The sequence below is a fragment of the Scleropages formosus genome, chromosome 3 (assembly GCF_900964775.1).
Source record: "Scleropages formosus chromosome 3, fSclFor1.1, whole genome shotgun sequence".
In the NCBI taxonomy this organism is placed as follows: Eukaryota; Metazoa; Chordata; class Actinopteri; order Osteoglossiformes; family Osteoglossidae; genus Scleropages; species Scleropages formosus.
In genome coordinates, this window is record NC_041808.1 from 36,539,927 (window position 1) to 36,551,962 (window position 12,036).

The following is a 12,036-nucleotide window of genomic DNA, read 5'->3' on the forward strand; positions in this document are numbered from 1 at the left end:
CTGCGCCACTGCACCCCCTGTGTGTGTATAACAGACTTTATACTCAGGTGAAAGGCAAGCATTCCTGAAGTCCAGATCAGTCAGTATCCTTGTAACTAGTGTTCCTATAATTAATTAATTAGAACTCTGTCTCCTGAACCTGTCTCTAGTAGCTCCATGGGTGGATGCTACATGTGTGATTCTTAGATATTTTACCAAGAAATGGATCTATTGCATCTCAGTAGATTTTTTTTTTATGAAATAGATAGCACAGTGAATCAATACAGTAACAGGAGGCAATGCTTTCACATTGTTGTTGACAACACAGTGCAGTACCAACAACAGTGTGTAAATGTAAAATAAATTGTAAGACCTGAATAAAAATTTCAGCATATGAAGTCAATAAGAAGTTCCTCACCATTCACTTATGAAGGTAACTTTAATCAGATTTTAAAACACTGAATTCAAGCTCAATAAACCACAGAGTTCACATGTACAATATTTTAGTAATTATAACAGGAATAAGAAAAAATCTACAGTTTTTTTTTTTTTTTTATCAAAACAGCAATGCAGTTTCAGAAGTATTTCTTCACAAATTAAAAACAAAGAAATTGTGAATTTACTAAAAAGACTGAAATATACAGGGACATACAGTTGAGAAGGAGAAAAAGAAACAGAAAATAATAAAGGAAAAACGTTGAAAAAAAATGTATTTACAAAGGCATTGGTTTTTTTTAAACAGATTGTTTCTCCTCTTCGTGCAAACATTATATCATAGATACATTATAGCTGGGAATGACTGAAGTAAAAACTTATAAAGATTGCATCACTATAACAAGAAACTTTTTCCACACTGAAAATAAAAAATACTGTTCATTGATTTTATAAAAGATGGGGCTCTGCATACACAGGAGTCTCAATGTCAGTACACAGTAAAAAAAGGCCAATGTAAAGAAACCACGTAGGAATGACAAGAGGGAGGTCGTTCTTGGATGGTTGGCAGTTTGCAGGACCAACGCTACACTGAAACAAGTGTCGATGCTTAAAATCCACTTATGTTACAATTCATTCTGTTCTTTTGGACATTCTGAAGGCTTCCCAGATTCGAGATATTACTTAACGCTCATGAAAGTCTGACAGAGTTGACTCCCCCTTAAGCACCAAAAGCCAGAGGTGGTCTTTTCTACCTTGTTTGGGTAAACACAATGAAATAGCTCCTTTTTCCAGTTAAACATGCCACACCTGACATGTACTGCAACCACAGCAGGTGTCAAGCTTCCTTGTTCTGTTCAGAGGTGAATGTCTTTTCATCAAAATGTACATGCATCCACAACAATGTCTTCCAGTTGTGCATATGTGCCCTTGAGTCAAGTAGTTCTGACTTGTGGTGGACTTGACGGATGGCCCTAAAAGTTGGCATAATTCTGGGATGCAAGGGGTCAGTGAAGGCAAGATGTTGGGGGTTGTAGCCCATCACAGGGGCTGAGAAGATGGGTAGACTGGCAAGCAGATGCAGTGACCACTTGACACAGGAACAATAACACAAACACAGGAAGAATTGTTTAAAACATCTCAAAAGGGAGAGCGGCCCAAGTGGCAGAAGTGGGGGGTTTGGGAACAGGAATGGGTATTAAGCATTTATTCCATTCCATTGTGCTTTTCCTTCATCTGTTGTCTCATGACATATCCAGGCATGTCCCGAATAAGTGGGTGTGCTTTCCAGATACAGACACAGAAAGACTAAACAAAGCAGTCCATATGAGCACAGGAATAGCTTGTCATCATTGCTGTAATTCTTTCCATGAAAAAAGGAAAGTCATTTTAAACAAAAAACATAACACACAGGTGGACAGTAGTTTGTGCTACTTACAAATAAAGCACCAGAAACTCATGTGAACCCAAAAACATAATGGAAACCAAACCAATCAAAAATGAAAAGAAAATAATACAGTCATACGTCGCTTAAAGATGTTTTGCTTAACAACTGACAGCATATATGATGGTGGTCCCATAAGATTATAATGGAGCTGGAAAATTCTTATTGACTAGCAACGTCGTAGCCGTCCTAATGTCGTAGAGCAACGTGTTACGTGTTTGTGGTGGTGCTGGTGTAAACAAACCTACTGCGCTGCCAGATGTATAAAAGTATAGCACGTACAATTATGTATAGTACATAATACTTGATAATGATAATAAACACCTATGTTACTGGTTTATGTATTATACTATACTGTACTTTTTATCATTATTTTACAATGTACTCTTTCTACTAATAAAAAAAGTTTACTGTAAAACAGTATGCTGTATTACGCTGGCAGCAGCGTCATAAATCTTGTTTACTGCGTCTCTTGATTGCATCAAGGCTATACCATCTAGGTTTGTATAAATAAACTCTATCATGTTCACACAATGATGAAATCACCTAACAACGCATTTCTCAGAACGTATTCCTGTTGTTAAGCGACGTATGTCTGCATCAATAAAGCTGTTTTCTTTCATAGGTATAGTTGACTTTCTTGTATGTTCCACCATTTAGGAACAAGTGTCCCAATTCTATTCAAGGAATGCCCAACACACCACTGTTGGTGTGTGCATAATTTGAGGAGCCATCTATTGGGTGACATTGAGTAGTTCTTTTATGTGGGTGTTACATTTCATGTATGAGAACCACAGAGGTCTGCTAGTCACAGCCAGTGCAGAAGCCCTGGTTCTTCTTTCAATGCTTGGTGTGAGACATACAAAGTGTATATATGAAAATGCCACAGGGGGCAGGGCCAAGATGGGGGGAGGGGTGGGGGCTGATGAACCTCAGAATTCAATGTACAGTTCCCTTCATAATAAAGAAAAGCTTTATTTTACAAGAATCACATTAGAAAAATCACCCTGCCTAGTTTCCAATCTATTCCATTTCAGGGAATACGATAGGATTTATGCATAATTACTTTTTTAAAAACACTGTCTACAGGGAGTCTGGGTGGCTGAATATGACCCCCTGTAACATGTCCGCAACTCTTAGGCTGTTCAGGCTCACTCAACTGTGTCAGTAACAAGTGCATGATTTTACTAATGCCTGGAATGATATGCAACAAAACCAAACATTCATACCTCTCAAACTCGTAAACTTTTGAAAAACTGGCTTAATGCCTTTTTAAAACATTCTGCACCAGGAATTTTCCTATTTTCCTTATTCCTGCCATGCTGTATTTCAGAGCAAGACAGCAGCACTGTAGCACTGTATCTACCAGTGTAAACAAATTATGAAAAAAGAATAGTTTTGCTATTCAAAAAACTGGTTATATCAGTCACTTAGGAATACCACTGCTCAGTAGCTGGGTCACAGGAAGCGATATGACTAGTCTGATGGAAGGTACTTAACAAAATTTTGACCTCAAGTTATTTACAATAGCTATAATATATCATAGTGTATTTATATAGATTATAGTGGAGCCATATCTTTGCAGGCAGCCTGTAAATCAGGTGGCCATTCCAAACAGACGGTATACAGGCTAGTTTTAGATGCGAAAAGGTTTGTGGCCTACAGTTTTAATAGAGGTAAGGACAATATTGGGTCCCCAAATCTTAAAAGACTCCGGTATCTTATAATACCCCTCAGTGCTCTTTGACATTTGGTGAATAGCTTGTCCTAAGGACCTTGCAAATTGTAAAGTCCTGCCTTATTTATTCTTGTTTTAATCTTTACTCAATATTTGGAAGCAAAGAATAATGGAAACAGAGTGCAGCACTGAAAAAATCCACTGCTCACAGAAAGACCACTTCGGGAGTGTTCCACTTTGCCAACCTCATGTGGCAAGGGGCAGACTTTTTCCCTTGCCCTGAAAAGGGCCACAGGAATGAGGAGCTAAGTGGACAACAGATTGATATACCCTACAAACCCTGCCCCCATCCCTATTAAAACTGACCTCCTGATGATGGAAATCCTCTCAGCCGGTACTGTTAGGTGAGACAGGAGTTCACCAGAGGATGATTATCACTGTGGGATTTTAAGAACTTCATTGATTCAACAGCGTTATTTACATGACACAAGCACAATAGTTTGTATCATTTCCAAGCGCACATCCAAAACAAACGGTTTATACTGTGGATTAAACCTGTTGCAGAACTCAACAAGGAGTGAAGACAAAAACTAGAGCTGTACAAAGCAGTCTTCTACAGAGGAATGGAGAGCTCTGGGTGGGTGTATGTGCATGTGTGTGCCCATAGGGAGTGTGAATGATTCCAATGCCAGATTATCTCTGGGAATGGTCAAAACAGTGCACAGCTGTGCGAGTGACCAGGCTTTAGCGTGTCGTGTTGCTGCTGGAATCAGGTCGGCTGTTGGCCAGGTACTTCGCCCTCATGCTCGACGTGTACTGCGGAACAGCAGAGGAAAAAACATAGAAACACAGTAGAAAATATAGTACACTCACAGGACCCAGTGACCATGTCAACCTTGATTATAACAACATTACAAAAAGCCCTACCTGTAAATTTCAAATTTGTTTATGCATACCTTTCATTTGTGTGTGAGTAGACAAGTAAACAATTTCACTTTTCTCTCTCACACACAGAGGCTGAAACTGCTTGTTCCATTACTTTTCACAACTTCCTCCACACGCACAGTCTAAATTGCTTGTCCCATACGGGGTCGCAGGGAGCCGGAGCCTAACCCGGCAACACAGGGCATAAGGCTGGAGGGGGAGGGGACACACCCAGGGGGGACACCAGTCCATCGCAAGGCACCCCAAGTGGGATTTGAACCCCTGGAGAGCAGGACCTGGTCCAACCCACTGCACCACCACACCCCCACAACTTCCTCCAAAAAACCAAAAATAAATCTAGCTAAGATTTTTTTTAATTCAGAAATTATTAACACAAGGTTTTCTTTTGCCATCTTAACATGCAATACTTGCACAACTCTACTTAGGAAGAAAAGCAAACTTGAGAATATTTTCACGTAACACCAAACAGTGGTAAGAGAGAGAGAGAGAAAAAAAAATTCACCATCATGTGGAGGGTTTCCCTGTGTAATAATGTACCATCACATCTTCATTGCCAAGCATTAAAGTTCAATATAAGGCTTAACCAGTCAAAATGAAGAACATCAATACAGGAGGTTAAGTCAGCATGGGGTCTGGAGAGAGGTGCCTCACAAATGGACACAAAAACACACATATATTCAAAAACACAGTTATCTGGAGTCATTTGGACAGCCTGTTGTAAAAAAAAGTATAGTCTGACTGTTATGGACTATTTGTAGGCATTTGTTTCTCATCATGTCTGAAACAAGATCTCCAAAACAACAAAGTTATATAAGTTGTATGAATTTGGCTTGATTCTGATGTAGCATGCAATTAAATACCTGATTATTATTTATTTATACAATTTATGTACAGGCAAGCAACCCTTGGCTGTTTCCTGCATATCCATTGCATGATTTCTTCTTATTTTTATTTTTTATGCATCAGTTCTTGTATGTGTTCAGTCAAACTCAGTATTTACTTTCCATTGCCTCTATAATGTTGATGCATCCAATACACAGTACGACACAAAAAAGCAGGCAATTTCATGAAACATCCCATTACCCCATTCTTCTGTGAGTGCCTACAAGGTTATGCAGTTTCAGCTCTCAAAATTTCACTGCAACACCCCTTAAAATTGAAATCATGAATCAGCTTAAAGTTCTTGATTTACAAAAGCAATCTATCACTGGACATTTTTTCTCTTCTACGTCTTAAAGCACAGAAATTCCACCTGTTTTCAACTCGTATCTAATGAATATACTTGCTTATTAACATACAGTTCAAGTAGGCTTATTATTCATGAAGAACAAGATACATCTACTTTTTATCTGTACAAAGATCATTGCTTATTCTGTATTTTCCACAGTAATTACACTGCAGTCCATGACCTGTAGAAGCAAGAACACTTTATTAATGTCAAATTTCTAGTAAGATCTGTGTGTAACTGGGAAATAAACACTCATTGCCTGATATTCAGCCTCCCAACATAGATTTCCTTTAATCCTGTCTGTATCATCCAGTCTGGACCACATTTGGTCCAGTGCGATAAACTAAGACCATATTTAAAAGTTGTGCCAAGCAGCTGGGTGAAAGAAACTGTGAGATGCAGTGCATTGTGGGAACAGTGTATCCACATTCTCAGGAAAGAGCCAATATTCTAGGGTCAGGCTTGCATATCCATCTATAAAACGCAGGAGCGTAGCCATGACCCTCCTCTGGAATTATAGGATGCATCAGGCTGATGAGCGTTGGGTGAAGTGGTGATATTTTAATGGACAATCGGAGAACTAGAGTATTCACAGTAAGGAGCTGAATCGGTGTGGATGGAGATATTGATCTAGTTTATGGTCCATTTATATTTCTGTTCTGGTGTTTCTGTTCTGGTGTTTATATTTCATTACAACTCCATCAGTCCACCCCATACTCCCTCACATCTAGTTATTCCCAAAACTGGGCAGACACCTGTCTGCATTTGCATCCTGTTTTGCCCCATTGTGGTTTCATTGTCTAAGTTTTCATTCATTTATCATAATGTTGAAAAATGTCTCCTAAAGCAGAAAGAAGTTAAAGTGTTAAGCTAAGGTGAAAAAGACAGCAAAATATCTGCAAGAGGTTCACAGTCTGGAAAAAAGCTGTAAGTGTTAATGCCTATAGAGCATAGTGAAAGACAGAAAGATAGTTCTCTTACATTGAGTTGCTCCAGAACTACTGCTGATTCCACGAGAGATCAAATAAAAGCAGGAGCTGAAAATGTCACCCTCTCTATCAGTCTCCTCCATCAGCTCCCTCTGCCTATCTAACATGACTCCTTTTTCTTCTCAAGTCAGTCCATGCATGCTATCATGATAAATTTACTTCATGAAATCAATATTTTATATACAGTATAATGTTAATTCAATGTTATTTTTTTCTATTTTAATGTGTTATACAATTTCTCAGTTATATTAGTTATCATTTAGGATTATTTTTTAAGTGAATTTGAGATTGGGATTGGAACAAATTGTAATAAAGTACTCTCATATTTCAGATTTTCAACACTGAGTCAGTTTTCAAAAAAGCATTAGGACTGGATAAATGAGGGATATGCATACAATCAAGGATTTAATCTCTATTTTACTTTCCTACCAAAACATACACATGACAGGTACTGAATACGTACATATGATTTGACTAATAATTTACTAAGATGCCCTCATGCTTGACGTGTACTGCAGAATATTATATATTATATATTATAATATTATAATATTTAAGGGGGCAGGTAGAGTGTTCTAGATCATAGAATACAGACTGACTTTGTGACATCTCCAGGACCAATATTTTGCCAACAGAAGGATGAATCTAGGGAACAGAATTGCCTGAGCAATCGAAAGAAACTATTGTGATCTAAGAGCTAAGGTATTAAGGGGAAATGCATCATTCTAAGGTGACATACAGAGAATGGCAGTCTGTTACACCCTTTAAGAAATAGGATTTGAAGGTTAAAGGGCAGAGACCGGAACATCAACAAGACCTGAAAAGATGTTTTGCTTGAGAAGAGCTGTGATTAATCCCACCTCTACCTCTCACACAAAATTTGCACAACAACTGATCTGCTATAATGTTTATTCATATTCCTAACTCAGTTTCAAAAAAAGGCCCCTTAGTAAACAGAGTCAAATATAGACCAAATACCATTCCTAATCCTTAAAGTAAAGCTACGGAGACAATTAGACAACATTAGCCACACTTACAAAAATGTATCTTTTAACTCAGAAAGACCCAGTTAAATTACTGTACAACCTTAAGTACAGTATAGATGACTTTACCTAAATCAAAGTCAAACAGTAGAACTGACACTTTGAGAGATAACAACTGGAGTATTTGAATTTAACGTAATGTCATTCTACAACTTACCCAATTTCAGATTTTTTGATTGATATCTTCACATGTTTTCAACATATCCCAGCAACTTGGTATAGTACTAAAAACTCAATGATCTGCTGCATTCCACTAATCACCCTTGGATAATTATCTTAGGGTTAACTTTGTGATATTTAATTTCCAACAAAGCAAGGGTAGAAGGAGATGTACAGTGGCGGACATCACAGGTACAGGAGCATACCACCTACAACCGAAGAATCACATGCTGCTCAAACGGTAGAGGGATGGTGTGAGGGATTGAGGTGGAGTGGAGGAATGAATGTGGAGTGGCAGAGTGACACTAGCACGAGACAGGGAAGGCCATGTTACCCTGGTTACGCAAAATAGGGGAGTTCAGAGGACTCAGTGAAGCAGATGCAGGAGCAGTACAAGGGATAAGGGAAGGGGACGGATTTTTTCAGTACCTGTCAGAACAGCCGGCGCGGCTACCAAAAAGATCTTGCATTTTCCGAAGGCTTTAACTGCCAGCTGTGTCGGCTGTGACTGTCCGTGCCAGTCAAATACAACTGTGCAGGTTTGCAGGAAAGAAAACGACAGAAGAATGTAGAAAGAATACACAGCGCAGCCTCCAAGAGCAACATGGTTTACAGACACAGTGAAGGTCAGTTTCTGGTGGGTGAGTGGGGTGGGGCTTGCTGAGGGAAGGCTGAGGGGGAATGCCATTTTCCAAATTAGCGAATTTGCATGGAGGGGGGAGGTGGGGCCGGAGAAAAGAGGAGTACATGGGAAAGAAAGGCACAGGGAGGGGGGACACTGATGGCTCACAGAAATGGTAAGAAAAATGATAACAGAATCTACACTTTTTCAGTTAATGCACTACCAAATAGTAGCTGTTTCTTGATTCTGTTTTTAAATTTTTAAGGATCTTCTCAAAATGTCTAGTCACAGTTCACCACAAGTACTACACAAAATCACATCTAATAATGCATATCATGGATATAAAATGTGTAACTGCTTTTTAACATATTTTATATTGTTTAATATACTGTGTATATGTATTCACAGCTTTAAATTACAAATACAAGAATACAAATCTTTGCATATATATGGTTATGCTTGATTTTATACACATATACACACATACATATACAAAAATAGAAATGAAATGCATTGCCTTAATCTCCCATTCATTTTTCAGTGCTAACTTCTCAGATCAGAAGACCTTTTGCTGGTGAGCACAGCCAGTGCTCAAACTAGGCCAATACAAGCACTTTTTACTAAGCATTCAATCACCTTTTAATGAATAAATACATTTTAGCTGTTTTAAAAATACAGGTTCTTTTTTACACCACTCTAAGCACTAAAAAGAATTACATTCAACAGCACTGGCAGATGAAAGTGTTCTACTTAGAGTCTCACAAACTTTTTATCTGCAACACACTATTGCCATGTGTGTAACACACTCCGCCACATACATATATTTGGACGATTTCCAGCCTCCTTTCATTTGCATATTTAGAACTGTGATGGAAAATTCTGTTATGAAAAGTTCCTATATTCCCTCCAAGTAATCTACAAAGCTTATCACTTGTGGGTTCCTAATTCAGCATGCGATTAGCTGACAAAATCCACGACGACAGTGTAGGCCATTGCTGCAGTGCTAGGTATACTGTATGTATAAATATGTTGCATGAGCGTTAAAGTACTAGACCATGACTTGTTAAACATACTACAACTTTCCTTTATGCACAATTAATTTTCAAAGAAAACTGAAAAGTTTTGATACAGATTTGACAACTCTATTTCTACTTCATTTCACTGGGCCAAGGCTGTCAAAATGACTCAGCAGTCGATCGGAGCATTTGTGCGATGGAGACTTACAGAGGGTGGAGGTGATTCTCGGCCAATCAGAGGGGTGTTCTCACACCGAGGGTTCTGGAAGTTTGCATTCTGGGTCCTATGTGGCAACATGGAAACAAAATGTGGAATCACAGCTGCCCACATAGCTGCCAATGTGTCTGACTTCCCTTCTCAGTATCCTCAGTAAAGGTGGAAGGTGGAACACCAAAAACTACTGAGCCTGTCTAAACAGACATTAGTCTGTTTTTCATAGCCATAGAAAAGTGATACCATATATATAATAAAGTGACATTTTATTGTGCATGTGTTACGTGACATACAGTATTATGTACAACATACAAAATTATTACTTCTATTCATTTAGCTAACACTTTTCTCCAAAGAAACATACAATGTTAATCTACTGCATGCTTTTCTCAAAGGTGTAACATCAGCACCCCCCATGGACTTTAATTAGTAATCTTAAAATTGTAACCTTAGCTCCAAATGCTTTTCTCATTATTCAAAGTAGACCTATTGCTAACATAAGAGGGTTAATTCATTCTGTGAAATTATCTCTGCAGTCCAGTTCCTGTTATAAGAGAGCCGAATTATTATTATTTCCTATAGGAAAAAATAATCTGTTCTCAGATTGAAAAATGTCTCATAAAATTAATTAAAATACCAAAATAAAGGGTATTTTAGACATGAGAATGAAAACGCGAATATATTATTTATTGATTATTACTTTTTACTTAATTACTATTTGTAGTTTGTCTTTTAATTATATATATTTACATTATTATAAACTTCTTGGCCAGTGCAAGGAAGTGCAGGTCCGAAAGCTATCCAGGAAGCACAACTGTTACACAATGTACACTCGAGATGACACATTTTGATAATTTGGCTTATGAATGTTTATGGCATAAAGTGTCTTGTAGTGTCTTTGACTCTACAAAACACTCAGAGACTAATTAGAGGCACTGTGTACAGTTTCTAAATAATGCATGAGGCTTGATGATCTTCATTTGCTCTGTAAGTCATGAGTTACTAATTGTTATTTTTTTTTTACAATACATACTGTAGCTTATTTTGGCAGTGAAACACAACTGAAGGAAAGTAGTACTCACCAGATTCCACCCACAACCCTGATGATTGTGGGATTTCTGTGAGCGATGAGTGCCAGTGACCCAGAATGCCATGCACCCAACGGAACATGAGCAAATTTCTATTCCCTGGGCCCCATAGTGTAGCACCACAGGCATTTGGACTCGGAAGCCCTCCACTAGCTCCATCCCAATTTATATTGGAGTTATCAGAAAACGTGCTCAAGTCAATATCAAAAGTGAATTTGTTACCGTTTACCAAGAAAGTTCATCAGTTTGATGCAACTTAGTCAAATTACAAGCTTGGGAACTAGAATTCCAAAAAAAGGCAAGCTATGGAAAAAGACAGGAGAGCACACTGAAGCTAAGTGAAAGAAATATTAAAATTTGCACAGTGTGGATGCATTTTACCGAGATACCTTCCTGAGTGTAAGTGTACATTTTGTAAGGAGTGTGATAAATACAATATAAAGACCATGTGATAGGTTATGATGTCATTGTGCCAATATTAAAATATTATCTGTATCATAACTGTAGCCCACATAATTTAGGGATATGAGAATTATAAGTACAAAAATAACACAAATAGTATTAGACAAGGCTATAGGTATGTCACGAAACCACGTCAAAAACAATAGCATTTGTTTCACTTAGCTCGAGTGCCAGTTAACGAGTTGGGCAGTAGAGAGGCCCAATATTTTGATGTGTGTGGACTCACATGTACTCCGTGACAGGGGCATTGCTGACGGTGTGTGCAGCGGCAGGAATGCTGGCCTCGCTGCCATAGCTGCTTCCACAGCTGTACAGGCTGGGCATGTGAACACGGTACAGGTTGTCGTGTGGCTGCCGGTTGCCATGGGCCATAGACTCCTCCTCACCATCCTCCTCACTCCTTTTTTTGAGACAGAACAAAAGTGGAGCCAGGGGCATGGATGTTTTATACCTCAGACCATAGCTTATTTGAGCAGAGTTCCAAAAGCCTACATAACCCTGAATGACAGTTAGCATTATATTGTTTCACAATATTACCTTTTACCAAGAAAGTTCATCAGTTTGATCGAACTTAGTTAAATTTACTTGTATTCATTTAGCTAACACTTTTCTCCAAAGAAACATACAATGTTAATCTACTTTACAATTAGTTAACCATTTATACAGCTGGGTAATTTTAGGGGAGCAATTTTATGGTAAGTACCTTGCTCAAGAGTACTACAGCCAGGGGTGAGATT

General features: G+C 38.4%; 1 protein-coding gene across 1 annotated transcript in view; it reads right to left on the bottom strand.

Moving 5' to 3' along the window:
• Nucleotides 1–2,257: 2,257 nt before the first annotated feature.
• ttyh3a (tweety family member 3a) overlaps nt 2,258–12,036 on the bottom strand; it is a 79,704-nt gene continuing 69,925 nt past the window's right edge. Inside the window, exons 12-14 of the mRNA XM_018732755.2 lie at nt 11,526–11,699; nt 9,744–9,819; nt 2,258–4,349 (exon numbers count right to left, since the gene is read on the bottom strand). Of these exons, the coding sequence (XP_018588271.2) occupies nt 4,278–4,349; nt 9,744–9,819; nt 11,526–11,699 (322 nt within the window). The 3' untranslated portion in view covers nt 2,258–4,277. The remainder of the gene's footprint in view (nt 4,350–9,743; nt 9,820–11,525; nt 11,700–12,036) is intronic.